We start from the raw sequence: 18,514 nt of genomic DNA on the forward strand, positions 1-18,514 counted from the left end.
GCTCTGTCTGTTAGCTTTCGCCCTTCCTCTTAGTTTCTACTGAAGGAGGCTGCATTGACGTATAATTTGATCGCTCCATCCTTAACAAAAAAGGAAGAAAAAAAGTATGTTGCTTTTGACTACCGAACTCCGATTTCAGCAACTGGAACCCATAAAAATCTATGGGGATGCATCAGGGGATTTCAAGGAAATGTTAGTAAGAGATTACAAGAATTTTGATTTCACACTTGTGTTGCGTATTATTAGCTTCATGCTACATAGCAGAACATGCCGCGATCTGCGATGTGATCGCAGAAAATTTGCTACGCCTGTGCAGAAAAATTGCCAGAGGAGAAAAATAGCCAACAAAAAAAGTATAAAAACATGCTTGCTATGTGTAGATGTCTTAAATGCACGGACTACTCGTATAAATATAGTTCGTTTTTTTTTATGTCGCGTATAGCGTATTAAGAATTACAAGTGTTTTTCCAGCAGAAAATTTTTTGCTTACAAAAGGTCATCGCAGGAAGACAGAGTAAGTTCTGCCATCGGGGTTCCATGTAGGTCAATCACATTTAACAACTGTTCCCTGCAGTTCAACATAGTGACTTCGCGTGTTGCGATCGTGTGATCGAATCCGTTACCATAAATCTGAAGCGACCTTATCCATTGACATCCTTCAAACAGAACTTCCTTCATTATATCATTGATATCCTTTAACGAGTAATCTATCCTCGTGTTAGAACGTTATTCATTAACAAATGGTGGATCTTCGACGGCACTTTCAAATACGGTTGATCACACATTTATATTTCACAAGCCCTGGATCCATCAATAGAGAAAAGGGATTAAATATCTGTAAATGAGAAAGTACTTGAAGTACATTGAAAGTCTGTATGTACTGACTTTCAGGCTGCGGAAAAATAACATGACTAAACTTAGAGAGGAGATTCCTTGCATCAAATAAAAGAAAGTAAGTTCTAGTAAACATGGGTTGACGAAGAACATCTCCATGTACAGTTATAAGCCACCGAAATTGCGAAACTGGGAAGAGATTGAAGGAATTACATAGGAACTAGTAAGTATGCGCTCTTTCTAAATGCTTAAGTTTAAGAATACGCGGTATCGACGCAACGAATTGTACACAAAGTTAAGTTTTAAGTATCAATTGAGTATTAATGACAATATCCAGGTAGATGATATTAAAAGACCATTTCATTGTCTGTTACTGATCGAAAATGACTAAGTTCACTTTTCATGTAACCATATTATTTTCGGATGTTAAACCACCACACACACCAGTTCCATCGTCAGAGGAGAGTTTTTGATAATTAAGTAGAAATGAAGTTTCGGTATTAAAATATGATTTAGTAAAGTTTTAAAACGTATTAAGGCCCTTCCCTAAGCGCATCCCACTCTTTTGAAATTCAGTGAATAACATAGACAATGAGCCAGAGAGTATGCACAAAACTAATTTTTTTTCAAGACCCTCTGTATAGCGCATAAATTTCGGTGCCCAACAACTGTGACGTTATAAACTGAGCATCCAAATTCCTGGTCTATAAACGAAGGTTTGGAATTGGTTATTAATTTATTTAATAGCGTTTTGCAAATATTACCAGGCTAACTTTTTATATTTTTAATATTTTTCATTAACACTGTTCACTGAATTCTAAAAAGTAGAGATGACTGCGTGTCTGTTAAAAGTGTATGAGAGTAATCGTAAATGATGAAAGGTACTACAAAACTCGAACAGCTGGACTGGCAGGGAATTGAACCTAAGTCCTTAGGCTACAGTTAGACGTAGAGGTTCTAATACTGTTTCATGGTATTGCTACGTAAATGACATGTAAAATGTATTTATAGTGTACGTTGAAGTGCTCGTAAAATACGTAATCACTAAATGTTATCTGATAGTGAAGGCTTAAATAACGTACACATGAAACTTAACTACATGGTTGATTGAGTAGCAAGTGACTGATTCTTCGAAAATATTGAGAGTCATCAGCCACTTTCAATATTCTGTAGCTTAGCACTTGACTGTAAGACTGTAATGGAAGCGAATGGTAGTCTATTGAAAAAGCTCATACCTCTATTACGTAGCGTCGTCCTGTGTTTGATCCAGACAGAACTGTGACCTTATAATGGACCATAACCATGCTTAAGAGGTTTCTTGGATTCACCCGTTTTCTTCCATTCCACATTCTACTAATGTCACTATTTCTTAAATGATTATTCTTTAGTATTTAACAACTGTCTTGGAAGTCTAAAGATTATAAACATGGACGTAACACGAACTAAATACTATTTGATTTGAGTTCACATTTGTAAAAACGTATTTTAACTTGTAGCCTCGTTAAAAAGAATTGAAAGGTCTGCTACACCTCTTCTGCGCAGGCGGTGACTCAGTGGTGGAGCGCTCATTTTAGTGCGTTGGGATCACTGGTTCAGTGTCAGCTCTCACCAAGTGAACCTTGTGGTGGATAAACACCGCGTGGATTGGTTTTCTCTGGGTTTTTATATTTCCTCCCACTTATCCATTCAACCAGTCCTTTCATAATTATTTCTTTTCATCAAACCATCTTTTTTAGCGTACATATCATAATCCTGAGATGTCAATAGAAAAATTTAATTTAGTTTCTAAATTATTATATAATCACAGGTCTGGATCGAACACAAGAGCCCTACATTTTGGAGGTGATCACTTCTTCACTGGACCACCATTCGCCCTCATTACAGTCCTGCAGTCAAGTACTAAGCTAAAGAATATTGCGAATGGATAACGACTCACAGTATTTTCGGTGAAACAGGCACTAATCACTAGAGCAACCCACATTATGCTTTAATGTTAGTTTCAATTATTGTTTTACATTAATCGTGTATAATGTATAATATTTACTATACATTAAATATTCTAAATATCTTGATCTATTTATTAATATTTTATGCAACCTGTTTCTTTCATATTTAATGAACTTTCTACTTAATGCACTGTAAAGAGATATACTTTACTCGAGTCAGTTTTTTTTTATCACTTGTGTGCTCATTAGAGGTGCATATATACAGAAAGGGAAAGTAAAAGATGCCACCAAAAAATACAGAAAGTCTTAAGTTCAAGAGGAGGTACACATGACAATATAGTGTGGGGTTCTTGTGCACTTTTTGTACATTTCGAATCATCATACATAACTGCTGAGTTTCACTTAGAAAAAAACTATTGTTTATTTATTGTTTGCGAAAAGTTTTATTCTTCTTTTTTCTTTTCTCGACTTCAAAAGGTTACACCGAAAAGTTTACAGAAATAAAAATAAAGTTAGCATTGTTGCATTGTAAATATTGGTGTAAAAAGTATTAATACAGTATGTTAAACTTGTAGTTAAACAGAATTTTCCAAGAATTGTGCTATATATTGTAAATTATGCTTTATTTTCTAAAATTATGTTTTATTATGCTTTTAAAATTAGGCTTTTCTAAACCCTCATGTTTTTCTGAACTTCCACCAACCATATATGTAAATTGCTGTTATGCTTTTGGGTTGCTCTACTCATCACTCTACAATTAACAAGGCAGTCATTTTCATGTTTTATTATTTCTTGAGCCTCCACCAATTGAATAGCCTTTTGTGAATACATATTCTACGAACATTTCAAAAGAATTTCTTTATAAAAGTGTTCATATTACGTAGCAATACCATGAAGTAGTATTGAAACAACTACATACAGTATGTTGTCGCCTAAGAATGAGCAACTGTTGTCTAAAGATATAGATTCAATCCCTACCTGTCCAAATGTTCGAGTTTTTATTTCTCTTCAATGTATCACTTAGATTAATCTCATACGCTTTTACCAACAGTTACAGTTACTCAGTCTGAACAAAACTCACTTATTGAATTCCAAATATTGAGTATTTACATAGTCTTAATTAAGATTTAGATTAAGACTAATAATAGAATAAGAAATACATTCTTAAAAACTTTATTAAATCATATTTTAATATCGAAATTTGATTCTATTCTGAAGATCCTATTCTATCTGATCTAAAGAAAACGAAATATTACTATTTCTCCTACTGTTCTAATTGGCGAAGCATTCCGTCTTAAGTGGATTATTAGCATCTGGAACAAGTAGTAAATCGTTGGACTTACATCGGTGCTCAGCGGAGGATGAGGAAGTGTAATATCCCAGTTAGTTGAGTTTTGTGACTGTCATCCTTTTAGTACACGTGGGGAAATACGGATGTAAATAATGTCTACTAATACTATGTGGTATTTGACAGGTTTTTGGTACATCATGCCAGTTATGCGACAGTGTAACTCGCCTATGATTATGAATCCAGCTTGCGTGAAGTTGTGAACTTGTGAAGTTGTAATCCTCTAAACACCATGATTTTAGTTGCATGTAGGGAAAGTTTTGGAATCTAAGCAGTTCATCAAGCCATTTGCTGACCACGTTGAGTTATCAAGAATACATTGGGAACGTCGCATGTCACATTTCGATCAAGCAATATTCTGTCACTCCGAGACCAAGAACGAACATAATTCCAGCCGATTATGATTGTCTCATGACCGCGACACCCACTAGTTGAACTTTCATAACAGGTTTCAAGTGGATACCATGTCCAGTAGCAAATTTGCAGCTTGACAACTATCATTCGCACCGTTTGATGTGATTTCGTTAATCGCTTCCAACTGCTCTTCTGTTGTGATACTGTTAATCTTGTATGTTCAGAGTTGAAACAACTCGGGCTGTTATGTCAGACATCATCACTGCATGACGCTTCGTGGTTCAAATTCCAGTAATAAATGATACGTGTACTTCGGCATTGTTTTACTTAGACGCCATGGAGAATGGAACTAACACACACAGGAGGACTATTTGCATTCGTCCATTCAAAATTCTGCCAAACTAGTTTAATATGAGAGCTAGATATTTTGCCGAATAGCGAAGCATTACAGATGTGCGTTGCCGACATTTCAGTTATGCAACCCAATAATAATAATAATAACTATATATATATATATATATATATATATATATATATATATATATATATATATATATATATATATATAAATTTTTCACTAGTAAAATAGTAATTAAAACTACGTGCTAATTTCTTTTATACTTAAAACTGCGTGTTCAAAATGTTAATTGTGACGATAATTGTAATTTGAACTATATACATCAAATTTTATGCAGTTCCAACACGGAGCACGAAGCATGTGTCAGTCTTAGAACATCTTTCATGTATGGTTAACGTGTTTATATACGAGATACGTTCTAGTACTTTTTTATTTATTTACTTTTGCAGTAAGCCTGGATTGTCCAGTTAGCCCATGGCATATACTCATGAGCGCAGAAGAGAATGTCAAAAAGTCTCCTAACGTGGAAAGTGAGGACGGAAAACAAGAGACCAAATATACTGTTAAATATTATGATCCAGCATCTTTGGTAACTAGTCAAGCTGGGCGAAGTAGGAAGTTTACGAAAGAGCAAGAGTTAGCAATTCTCCAGCTCGTACGTAGTAGACCAGGGATCACGTTAAAAAAGATTCAAGATCATATTTTGAATGATCAGACTATTTTTGGAAATATTAATTATGTTGGTCTGAGTGTGTTACATAGAGTTCTGTATCGATATAAACAAAGCAGTTCACAAGTTACTGAGACCTCATCAGATGGATAAAATAGAGCTTCTCTTAATACATACTGTTTATATTGATTAACAACGTAAACAGAAGAATTGTATTTTAATAAATGCATATAAAGACTAAGGAAATTAGTCACAAGACATATTCTTCAAAGGTGCTAAGGAAGTAAATATGCCAGTCAATAGTGTAGTGAAATACCACTTTGAGATGCAGATGAGTGGTGACGATTCTCTTAAATCCCCAACCAATGAGATGAGTGCTATTTTTCTTTTTAATTGCATGGCCTTCAATGTAAGGGTTGATATTGTGATGACAAATACTTCAAAATAGTGTGTTATATATAATAATATTAACACGGATTAAGAAGAATAATATATATAGAATGTACTTTGCTATAGGTGTATTATTTTAGAAAGTTGTAATAATGTAAATACAGTAATATAAAAGAGGAAGAGAAAGAAAGTTTAAAGCTCTTAAGTATTATTCATTTAAAAAAAAATAGAATCATTATAAAGATTTTTTTTCGTTCTAAGGATTTGGGAAAGCTCAAGGTAAGCAAAACCAGTTGCGGAAACATCATATCTGTGTCTAAAAGCTCTTTTCAAAAACTAGTGTGCAAACCTTGTTCCTTCAAAAAGAATATGTTTTACGATCTCTCTCTCTTTAAATTTAATTTTTTTTTTTTTTTTTTTAGTTACTTGAAACACACTGTAATTTTTTTCTTAATGGAAATACCAATAACCTGAAAGCGATTAGCAAACCAAAAATTTTGAGCAGTGAGTACAGCAGAGGAACATTTCTCGACTTTAGGTTCTATGAGATTTCGTTTCGTCTCAGTTTACATTGAATATGTTAAATAGATCTTTATCAAATTAGTAAGTTCTTCTAAATGCTGCTATTATAACTACTTGAGATTTTTTTCAAGGAACTATTTTAACGCGTTAGAGAGGGATGTAATGAACGTTCACATTGAGAAAGAACATTTACATTTGATCGAATATTTGTGACGGCAATTTTTATTATTACGTATGCACATGGTATGGTTAAAGTATGGTTAAGAAAACTGTACTGTTGGTGGTCATCCTACGTGAGCTATTGTGATAAAAAGTACACCTCAATAATTATTAGTTTAATTCGCACCTTTTCTCTCTCTTTGCAGCCATATACCCACACGAGAGATAGTTCTTATTAATACACATAACTAATGCATGATCTAAATTAAGTCGTTAAAATTTAATTAAATACTGTCTGTGAAGTGGTCATTATTTCACGGGAAATGGAGTTAACAATAAAGTATTACTCTAGGTCATGTAGCAGTTACTCAGTAAATATAGTAGTACGTAAACTTACCGTACGGTGTCTTACCGACTGCATTGCTAATACAAAATTAAGTAAAATTTTATTATTAAGTCGCAAAACTTACTGCCGTATTGTTCAAAATGACGATCGTACAAATTATCTTTAAATACATCAAGTGTATATACCGTTATCTTATATACGGGAACAGTCAGGTGGATTTTGTAGTTCCTCAAATTAGTTGAGTAAAATTGATGATCAGTAATCAATTTTTTTAATTTCCGTGTTTTGTATAATAAAATATTGTAACTTTATTGTTTCAAGCCGTAAATAATAATAATAAGCATCAGTAGCTGAATACGTGCAGCAAGATGAAAATAGAACAGGAGAGAGCGTTTTGCAAGTTTCTTCCTGATACGTAATACGCATAACGTTAGGGAATCATAAACTAAGAGAACCTTTTCTTCCTGCATTAGGTAACTGGATTCGTGTGCTACAAAAGGCCATCAGTTGCGAAGATCCTGCTGATAATCTTGTACAGGTTCAGGTTGATCAGTATGAAGAATTAAGTGAAGAAGGCCAAAAGACAATAAGGAAGAAGTTTGTTTGTGATGTGTGTGGTAAAGTAATGTATCATTCGTCATCTCTAAGTCATCACCGCAAATGTCATACAGGAGAAACTCAGTGCCCAGTATGCTATGTAGTTATGAACAGAAAGTATGATCTGAAGGTTCACTTAAGAAGCCTTCATGGACTTGAAATGTAATGGTAGAGTAAGAGGGAATCTTCGATTGCTTGAACGATTCGTATTCCCTGTTCCTTCCTTTCTCCTATGCTGTGGATCGTAAATTAGAAATTAAAACTTGATAAATTTTAATTAAAGTTGCGGCGAGATGTAAATTTAATTTTCCATTATGCTGGGTCATGCGGAAGTGGTCTAGTATTGATTAGACTCTCCCTTAAAACTGAAAAGTGCAGAATTATAAAAATACTTACACCATTAGCCAGTTATCCCCCTCTCCCCTTTTATTTTCATTAAAGTGATCTTTACTATTAGCAAATGCAGTAAGAATTACAAAATGCAGAGTTCAGTTTTTAGCGTTTAAGTGGAACAGTGTATAATTACTTATTTTTACTTTTACCAATACTTTAAAATGGTTATAGATAATAATGGAGTGAGAATAGTAAATGATTATTCGTGACAATTTTTTTGGACATTAGATTGATATTCTGGTATGGATGTGAAGGTTCGATCGACAGTCGAGTCATAATAACGTAATGTTCGGGATGCCATCCTAATGTAACAGTAATGTTAGTTTTTATATGTGTAGCAGTTCGTTCGATTGCCTGCTGTCGTTTTAACATTTGTGTTTTCCCTCCTTAGGACAATATGAAAATCTATCCAGAGAAGGTGAAGATTATTATCTTTATAGCCTAGCGTCTACACCTCATTTCGTTCAAGAAATGAATAATTCCGATTCTTTACAATTACCAACTTGTGCCACTTGTGGAAAACAGTTTCGACATCAAAGTTCACTGTACTTACATAAGAAGTCTCACTCTGGAGCCACAGAATGCCCTGTATGTCATAAAGTTTTAAGTAAGACTTACGCTTTGAGAGTTCATGCTTTTCGTGTACATGGACTTGTGATTCCAAAGGATCGCGACTCAGCAGCGCGTTAGATGCAATAAAGTGAAGTTTTCTTCTTTTTTTTTTCACACAGTACCGCTTTATTTGTGGATAAATTATTTATTCTTTTGTAATGTAGATAGAAATTCTCACAATTGTTCTTTGTAGTGTGATGTATTATTCTAATTTCCTCAGTAAATATTTTGAAGTTAACCTGTATAAGTCATAATCATTTATAATGCAGTTATGTTTTTGGTCTCTTTCATGTAAATGATTGTCTTATTTCCAAACATAACACTAATTAGAGTTAACTGATTAAAAAAAAATTACCGGACAAATTAAAAGTATTATCAGATTGGTTTATATTGTAACGTTATTTCTTTTGCTACGTTACAATTCCCTGATTCCAAATGTATACAGTGAAACCTCAATAACGGACACCAATGGGACATGAATTTTTGTCCGTTATTGAGAGGTGTCCGTTACAGAGATGTTACATAAATTTGATTTCTCACAACAGTAGTTGTGTGCTGCAATATACAGTAAATACATTGTGTATAAACGTAAGTACGTAAAATTCAATATGAAAATACTCTATTTGAGTTGAGTTGATTTTGTCCCGTTCAGCAGCGAGGCTATATGAGACGTGGACGTGTTGATTAACGTGGAATCCGAACCACATATGCTAGTACGTATTTAAATTACTGGGAGGGATGAAGGAGAAATTCATTTCCGTTAAATAATATTATTGCTGGGGGATGTGTTAATATATTCGTATACCGATACTGCAAAACATAATGCGTGTATGTTAATTTTCTTAAGTACATGTCATCACCCTGTACGCGTTTCTAATTTTTTCAAATTCTCTGAACCTTCTCAAAATATGCATTAGGAACCATCTAATCGGCTAAACTCTTTCGTTTAGCAAAAAGGCATACTTTTTCCTCTACAAGAGTAATAAAACTCATTAGCAAGCGTCCTCTGAGAATCCCCAGTACGGTTGCGGAAGAAACATTTGTGTGTGTGTGTGTTTGTGTACTGGCGCGGTATCTTCGTTGGCGGAATGGATGAAAAGGCATACGGGAGTACATATGTTTATTGACCCAACCCCAATCATAAAACATATCCTCTTAGAGAAAGTGAAAACGGAAGCCGGGAAAACTCCAATCCAGACTTGTTCTGTATCATAAGTAAAAGAAAAAGGTTGCTTCCCCCCTCCCCCAAAAAAGTGAGAGGAAAGATTGCTCATTGAAAATGTATTTGTAAAACAAACTACGTTTGTTTTGTTATCTATGAAATTGTCGGGAAAGATGCAAGGCCCAGAGGCAAATGGACTAAATTTGTTAGGGAAGAGAAAATAGTTCGCATAGAATTATTGGCCACACGACTGACCCTGCATGAGTGTTATCGCGTATTGAAGATTTTCTTGAATTTCCATTGCGGGTAGAAAAAGAGAAGAATTTCAAGTTCAGCTTGAACCTGTTGTGTTTGAAGGTTCACCAGGTCTAGACTCATGATAGATAGGCTTGTGAGGAATAATACATCGCAAAACCGAGAATAATTCCTGTCCGTTATGAAGAGGTTATTGAAACATCTGCGGGAAAACAGGACTGTCCGCGTCCGTATCTGAGTGTGTCCGTAAAAGGGAGGGTTTTGTTCCATAAGGGAACATATATTTTTGCCGGGACAAAAAAAGTGTCCGTATTATAGAGGTGTCCGTTAAGGGAGGTTTCACTGTATATTGAATGTTTATACAGATCACGAGATTATTATGAATTACACAACACAGTTGTGCACTTACATATATATTCATTCACTTTCAACATATATCGTGTTTGTCACATTAGAATATTATACATTCGGTCTTTACAAGATGGTTCTTCGTTCTTTCTTTCTTAGTTACCATAACAACGACATCAAACAAATAAACAAGTTGTCATAGCAACGAAATTAAGAAATATTTTGATATGATACAAATATTTAAATTATTTCTTTATATTCTTCTTCTTCTTAATTGTTTGTGCCTTTAAAATAGCACTTTTGCCCGTAAATATTAACTATACTTAGAAAGTACATACAAAAATAGACACTATCGTTGTAATAATACCGTGCAGGAAAGCGCCTAAAGAATCAGTTTCACTATTAAATAACTGAAAAAGTGAAATTACTGTAAACTTGCAGTATGTCTGTAATTAGAGTGCAAAATATCTCTGTAGCAATTCGAGTTGAGATGTAATTCTCAGTTATCAACTTCCGAATTATCTGCGTTGATGCAAATGAAGTTCTGTTCTGAGAAGCTTAGATTTTTAATGAAGTTTTTAAAATTAAATATTTACCATCATAAAGGCAAACGCAATGACCATTTAAGTGTAAAATTTCCATACCGTCCTTACTAAGTATAGTACAGTGTGCCCACAAAAGCACTCCTCGATTTTATTTGGTTATAAAATGGACACGGGAATATTGTGCTCATTTTTTGGGTAGACGTGTAATAGCTCATAAAGTTTCATGTGATACATATTCATTACAGGCACTTAATGTGTGCCTCACCTGTCACACGGCAAACATCTAGGCGATAATCGAACTCATTTCATACTCTGGAAAGCATATCCGGCGTGATTGTTTACAGCGTGTCATAGATGCACTCTTCTTCGACGAAATCCTTGTACAGTCCGCAGCAAAAAACCTGCAACATGAGCATATAAGTTTATTGTGAAACTTCGCCTAACAGCACAGGGAATCAACATAACGTTGTTTGTGGTGGTTCCACATCAAATTTGTGTTTGAACGCACGTTGAACAGACCAACGCTCTTCGTTGTGTGGAATTATAATACACACCAGCTGCGTTGCTGTTTGGGGAGCGTCATTTTGAATTTACTGCGCTCTAGCGGAAAAGTGGGTAAATGTTACAACCTTTAGGGAAGAACCAAAAATATTTTCAGTTACTACACCTTCTGAGACCTTACTTACAAAATGTTTTCATTGTACAATGAGTTCAAATCAGGGAGTGTTTTTGTGGACACACTGTAGATTAAATTTAGTAATTTCTGAATTCACAAAACTTCGGCTGTGTTTTGTCATGTTTCCTGCCGTATTAAAAACGAAACCTTTGAATTACAAACTAGAAGAATTACTGATGTAGTTCGCTGTATCTGTAGTTAATTAGCAAGAGAGAGAGAGAGATATTTGGTTCTGTGTTGTTTGTTAATGCATACTTGCTTCTCATACCTTATTCTCTATAATACTAAATAAATGTTACTTCTATGTTCAGTTGTTAAGCAAATGGTTCTAAGTCGTGAATAAAATGCCAACATCAATTAATAAAGTACCTGCAAAGTGTCCGAAAGGGGGTGGGAGGAGTTATGTTTTATGTACATTCGCTCTTGAGTTTTTTTAAAAAACTTGGAAAGAACCGATCTGAACTGAATTTCTAGTTAAGCCAGTTTGCTTCGGTAATGTCATGACCTGAGCTCTTTGGTAGGGCTTTTAGTTGATATATGGAATTACGAATAGAAATTATTCTGAAATTATTTTTATTATTACTTATAATTAATTTTGCTGTTATACATGTTGCTTGGTGTTGGTTTCCTTGTGGTATTGTTAAATAGTTGGTACTGTGAATTTTCTGTATCTTTATTTCTTTGTAAGGTTTACTAGATCCTTGAAAATATGTTAGGGTTTTCTTTTCTATCAAACACAGCGCCAACTAATCCTTATGTCATATCAGATTGACGTATTATGTTCATGTGATTTTAATTTTCCCACTGCTAATTGCTATCCAACGTTTTGCTTGTTTCTTGTTTGTTTAGGTCTTGGAAGGATTGTCTTCTTTGTATCAAGTGGTTTCTCTTCTAGTGTCTTATATAAAATACACACAAAGTAACCAAAAAAGTTATTGCCGTTTTTGACGTTCCATTAATCATATGCTCACAGAGAGAAAAGAAATGACGAACGTTCCTGCCAAGCGGTCGGGTGTTAGTTTATCGACCTGCAATAATACAGGCACGTTGCGCACATACAGCAGTAATAGCTCGTCCAGTGTCGAAGAGAAATTGAGGTATTGAAGCAGCTTGTTGTATGACTTTAAAGTGAACCTGTCAGTTACCGCATATGCCAGTCGTTTTAGGGAGAATGCCGTAAACGAACGCACTACCAGGCATTAGTTCCAGAAATTCCGTTCGGGGATGTGAGCCTTTCGAATGAACGTTGCAGTGGACGACCATGTGTTGGATGACGAGCCCTTGAAAGTAGCCATCGAGAAGGACAACGGTCTAACGTGTGATGAACTTGCAGAAAGATTCCATGTTCCCTCTGAAACAGTCATACTGCATCTGCACGGGATAAGGAAGTCATACAAGTTCAGATACCCCACACATTGTTGGCAAAAACCGCGAACAGCGAGTGACAGCCTGTTTATCTTTGCTCTCTCGACACCAAAACATATCCGCCTTTAATCGCTTGCTTACTGTTGACAAAAAAAAATGGGCTCTCTATGACACTCCCATGCGTACCAGACATTGGTTGTCGCCTGTTCCTCACACCTCAAGAGCATCTCTGCACCCACGAAAGGTCATGCTCTGTATGGGGAATTGTCGGCAAGTGGTGCATTACGAACTCCTTCCACCTAACCAGATCATCACTGCTGATTTCTGCTGTCAGCAATTCCAAAGGATGCACCATGCATTACGACAGAAGGAACCGGTATTGGTGAATCGCAAGGAAGTGCTGTTCCTGCACGACAATGCCAAACCACATGTGGCAAAGAGGACTCGGGATATCCTTCAGCAGTTTGGCTGGAAGACTGCCATGCACCATATTCACCGGAACTTGCGCCAACAGATTACCACCTGTTTTATTCCCTCGATAACCATTTCCATGGGAGGTCGTATGGAAATGAAGGGGAGCTGCGGAACGCATTCATGGACTTCTTTCCATCCACGACCACCGAGTTTTATCACCAAGGTATTGTGCAGCTGCTGGAACGTTGGCAAAAGGTGTTGGATTCTGATGGAGATTACTTCGAAAACACTAAAGGTACGTACCGTCCATTATATTACTCTTTGTTTATCACTGCCTAGAACAGCACAAGAACTTTTTTGGTTACTTTGTATATATATAATATTACAACATTATCGTCTCGGATCTAGTTTGTTTTTCTAACGGTATTGGAGTTCACTTCTGACGAAAATATTTACCTTTATACAACAATAACTGAAGTTGAAATTGGATTAGACGAAGTGAGTTGGGTTTCTTGACCATTGCCACTTTATTTTACGTGTATTGTGCTGTGCGTTGCGTCAATTTCCTCTCTTTGATTATCAGAGACATCGCCCATTTTACACTGTCAGTGTATGCTCAGTTCACTGCCGTTTACTGCTCTTCACGCAGTGCAGAGTTTGCCCTAACATACCACCAACTATTACTTGTCGGTGTGGTCACTGTCTGACCATTACCAGCTCAGACATTTGACGTGTTCCCAGCTTTAGGTATTTTCATTAAATTGATAAGAATCTGTATTCGGCGAACAGCAAGGGTTTTATGCTACTTGTGTTAGATAGATGGTGATGACAACTCATGGAATGGATCAGACCCGAAACTCAACTTAGCAACGTGTTTGAATAATACTTAAGATATATTTAAACTATACGGGCAATATTATTTTAAATATGATTTTCATTTTTTTTTTTTTTTTTAATTCCAAAGCCTTCAGATAAAACAAGTAGTAACTTCTTTAGCTCGAACCTGCGTGTCCTTTCGCTAAACTACTGCTATTCTTCGTGGAACGCAACATAAGAACAAATTAACTTTATAAGACATTCTTTAAAATATCTCGCAGGATTTTTTGCAAATTATCGTATAGTGGATTGAGAAGAGACATCAGTGATGTCCGAAAGCGCGATGTGAATGCCATTTGACCATTTTCATGTTTTTCTAAAATATACTCTGTACGAGTATAGCTAATAAAGTTTCTGAAGTTGAGAGCAAAAATCTATTTCTCGGATTTTTATTGTTTGTATAATTGTTTATTGCCTGTTCTTTGAAATTGTTAATGTGTCTTGACTACCTTCTCTAAGCTTTTATCATTTTTGAGTTTCAAGCATGTAAGATCATAGGTCACCTTACATTGAAATTTTTTCTTTTCTGCAGGAGCTCTTACCATTATGAGTCCTGAATATGATATTATCGATAGTAAGAGAGGAAAACCCTCTCTGCTTCACCTCATTGAAGGTTACCGGTATAATCTTAACCGGGAAACTGAAAAGGACAAAACTTGGTTGTGCGTGAAAAAAAGAAAAGAAGGATGTTGTGGGAAGTTGAAAACTGACGTAGACGGCAAAATAATTTCATGGCAGCCACATAATTGTGTTCCAAACGTGTTTGATGTTGAAGCAAAGAAGAAAATGGCTATTTGCATGAAACGTGCTAGAGAAGATTTGTCAGTGCCACTAAGACAGATATTCGAAGAGGAACTTAGAGATCTACGATCAAGAAGTCACGAATTCGGTGGTGAACTTCCAAAGTACGATAATGTTAAAAGTGCATTATGTAGGTCCCGCCGAAAAGCTCTTGGATATTCTTCATAATTCTATCATGTGTGAGGACATTCTTTTCTAGAAAGACCTATTGTTACTTTTGAAAGCAATCGATTTTAAGTATTAAAATATGAAGGCTGTATTTATGTCATTGTCACATTTGAAAGAAAGAGGTATATGAGTCGTAACTGCAACACAGTGTGTTACACAATTTTTATAATACAGTAGCTTTTGTTTTATTAGTGAGATTACCCCTTTAATGTTGTTAAACGTTCTGTGTACATAGACTCTTGGGGAATAAACAACTTACGTTAAAAACATTTTTTTGAGGTTTATGAACAAATTAACACTTACGATACTGTTGAAGAGCACGATCCATACGCTGTAGCGTAGCATGTAATCTTAAAATCTACAAAACATGCGAAGTACGCTAGAAAATGCAATTTTCTTTACTTCGCTCTCTTACGTAACAAAAAGAAAAAAAGAAAAGAAAATCACTAGTAACAAGTAGAATGTTCCATTATTTCATCCCATCAGAGAGTACTGATTTTCAAATAACTCGAGAATACTAGCATGAATACTATATCTTTCATGTGAGCAGCAACTAAAGAGTCGAACTTCCCAATGTTCAGCCCAGTAACTTTCTAATTCTCATCACACATATTAGAATATTTAAAAGTAATATGAATATTTTAGTCAGTTTCCTTTGTTCGAATATATAATCTGTATCATCTCATGCTTCGTGGAAGCTGGGGTATTATTTAGAATTTTGAATGTTATACAAGTACGTATACTGACTTCGTACAAGTAAACTGGTGAAAAACACCAAATAATGAGAAATTACTTAGTATCTCGGTTAAACGTAATTAATAACGATCATATTGTAAGTAGCTTAAGCAATTCTTAAAAAGTAAAATATTCCGTTCCTACTTTTTCGTGGGAAGACGAACTCGTTCTCATAGTGACTGAGATACAAAGAACAATATCGTAAATATTGCAAAAGAGAATCACTTTATTATTATTATTATTATTATTATTATTATTATTATTATTATTATTATTATTATTATTATTTTGATATCCAAATAAAACTGCAGCAGTTCAGTTATATTTTCTGTTTGAAAGTTTGTAGTTTCTCATTATATGTTTCGAAATTAACATACTTAAAATTTAAATTTGAGAGAATACACTGGCTTTGGAAATTAGGTTGGACTTCGTTTGTTCACTGGATCAACACTTATTTTAACACACCTTAAGACCAATTCCAAAGAAAGTAGTGTTTATATATATATATATATATATATATATATATATATATATATATATATATATTTATTTATTTATTTATTTTTTATACAAGTTCTGGATCATGTATTGCACTGTTTAATGCTGGTTATATTTTCATGTGCATATGATGTGACTAACCCATGATGCGCCATACTTAATTTGTCCCTCAGTGCCCATCATTCCAGTAGAAAATGATAACTAAAGCAATAGTTTCAGAATCCGTCGCCTTTTCAATATTGTAATATGTACTACCATGTCTTCATTACTTACTTACATCCTTATTTATCCTTAAATCTTTTTTATTCAGCTCTTGAGAAATATTACGGCTCTTGAGAAATATTACATATAATTAATGTTTCGTCTTCATTACACATATAACGATTGCTAAGTCTCTGACATGGTGAAAGCTTGTTAGTTTACATTTTATGTTATATTTTTATATTGGCTTCCCTTTACTTGTTTCTGAAGGCTGGTTCATTTTAAAAATTAAGTTAGACGAGCGTAAATTCTCTCTACAAGTATTCATAATTTTATAATGTTTGCGGCGTCGGCGCGAGCTCATGTAGTTCGGATTCGACGTTTAGTTGAAGGTTCACGTCACTTGTAACTTCGGTGCTGTAAAAGGCGTTCAACTTACCAAACTAGTGCATCATTTAATCATAAAGAAGGAAAGTAAAGGTATCGATTGAAGATTTTATTATCAGTAATATTAGCTACATATTGATCTGGATTTGTTTTGTAAATATATATGTAATATTAATCGGCTATTAAGCAGGTGATTTACATATAAAATGTATTTTCCTTGATATTTGACTTACATCCCCATTTAAAAAGGCCATTTTGTACTATTACTGCTGCGAATATCGAACCTAAAGCCAGAAACTTATGGTAGGTACATAGACGAGAGAAATATAGTAAACTAAATAGATAAGATTCGTATGAAGTTGTGTCCTGTAGTATATAATACAGCAGAATGAGAGTAGTTAGTGCATCTGAAAGTAAATTTTAATTTCTTTGTAGGATCGCAAGAGACTTGGATCAAGGATAGCAATATGATCGTGGCAGTTAGTTATTTTGGTAATGAACATTCATCGCAGTCAAGTTGTTCAGGAACAAACGGACTTAATTTCTCACACATTTCCCGCATGTCAGAAAATCAGTGCAAAGATTGGCTTACGTGTAAAGCATGCGGTAAAACATTCAAATGCAAAGCAACCCTTAATCGTCATATGGCTATTCATCGAGGAACTTCGAAGTGTGAAATTTGTTTTAAAGTCCTTAGTTCAGATGCTAGTAAGATCCGACATATGGCGTTTGTTCACTGCGTGAATGTAACACGGAGTAATAATGATAGCAGTCAAAACAAACACTAGACATGACTCTGTTATATTAAAAACTGTAATCTTATTTACGCAAAGAAAATATATTTAAAAGTTATTGTTGATTGACACAGGTTGTACAAATAGAAAAGTTTCGTTATGTTTGGAAACCATAAAGTTGGATTATATTGGATTATACTACTATGGTAATAGACTGTATTCATCAATGACTTTCCTGATCGTTTTCTAATTTTTTATTAGATTATGCGCATTGTTTTGTAATCGTAGGAGTCGCCATTAACGTATATTCTTGTTGCAGAAATGAAAGATTTTTTTAAAGTAGTATTTTTTTGTATAAATAGAGAGAAAAATGATTATTTGAAGTTGTGGAGGAGAATGCTTGTAATAACTGAATTTACGGACGCTCACCGGATAGGACAAATCTTACGCAACTTATGAAACTATTCATTCGATTGTTAATAAATGAAGATAAACACAGAAGAAGGGTGCTAGATATTATTATTATTGTATCCGGATATATACTTAAAATTCCATGAATTTATGTAGATTTTACCCTAGGGTTTTAGAACAATTTTTGGTTTGCTTTCAGCAAATCTTATGATAAGTAGCAAAAAAAAAAAAAAAAAAAAAAAAAAAAAAGATTACAGTATGTATACATTAATGTTTGCAATTAATGTAAATTAAACATTAGAAAAATTGCCCTATAATTTCTTGTCTAAGGAAGATAGAAGTAACAAAAAGAGTAACTGAATAAAGTCTTTCAACATTTAAATTTTGCTTTGTTGATTTCACAGAAATT

General features: G+C 34.5%; 1 protein-coding gene across 35 annotated transcripts in view; it reads left to right on the plus strand.

Moving 5' to 3' along the window:
* Positions 1–18,514, plus strand: part of LOC145687471 (uncharacterized) — a 303,707-nt gene that overhangs the window by 66,370 nt on the left and 218,823 nt on the right. The window contains exons 6-7 of one of the 35 annotated variants that reach the window (XM_081760927.1): positions 7,401–7,544; positions 14,703–16,161. The exons of 29 other annotated variants lie outside the window; for them this stretch is intronic. In XM_081760927.1, the coding sequence (XP_081617053.1) occupies positions 7,401–7,544; positions 14,703–15,139 (581 nt within the window). In that variant the 3' untranslated portion in view covers positions 15,140–16,161. Of the gene's footprint in view, positions 1–5,289; positions 7,377–7,400; positions 7,545–8,308; positions 11,502–14,702; positions 16,162–17,395; positions 18,309–18,514 lie in introns of those variants that run through there. 5 more of the 35 variants (XM_081760930.1, XM_081760931.1, XM_081760932.1 and 2 more) reach the window with 5 other exon arrangements.

This window comes from Thermobia domestica, chromosome 1, assembly GCF_964235325.1.
Source record: "Thermobia domestica chromosome 1, izTheDome1.hap1.1, whole genome shotgun sequence".
Taxonomy (NCBI): Eukaryota; Metazoa; Arthropoda; class Insecta; order Zygentoma; family Lepismatidae; genus Thermobia; species Thermobia domestica.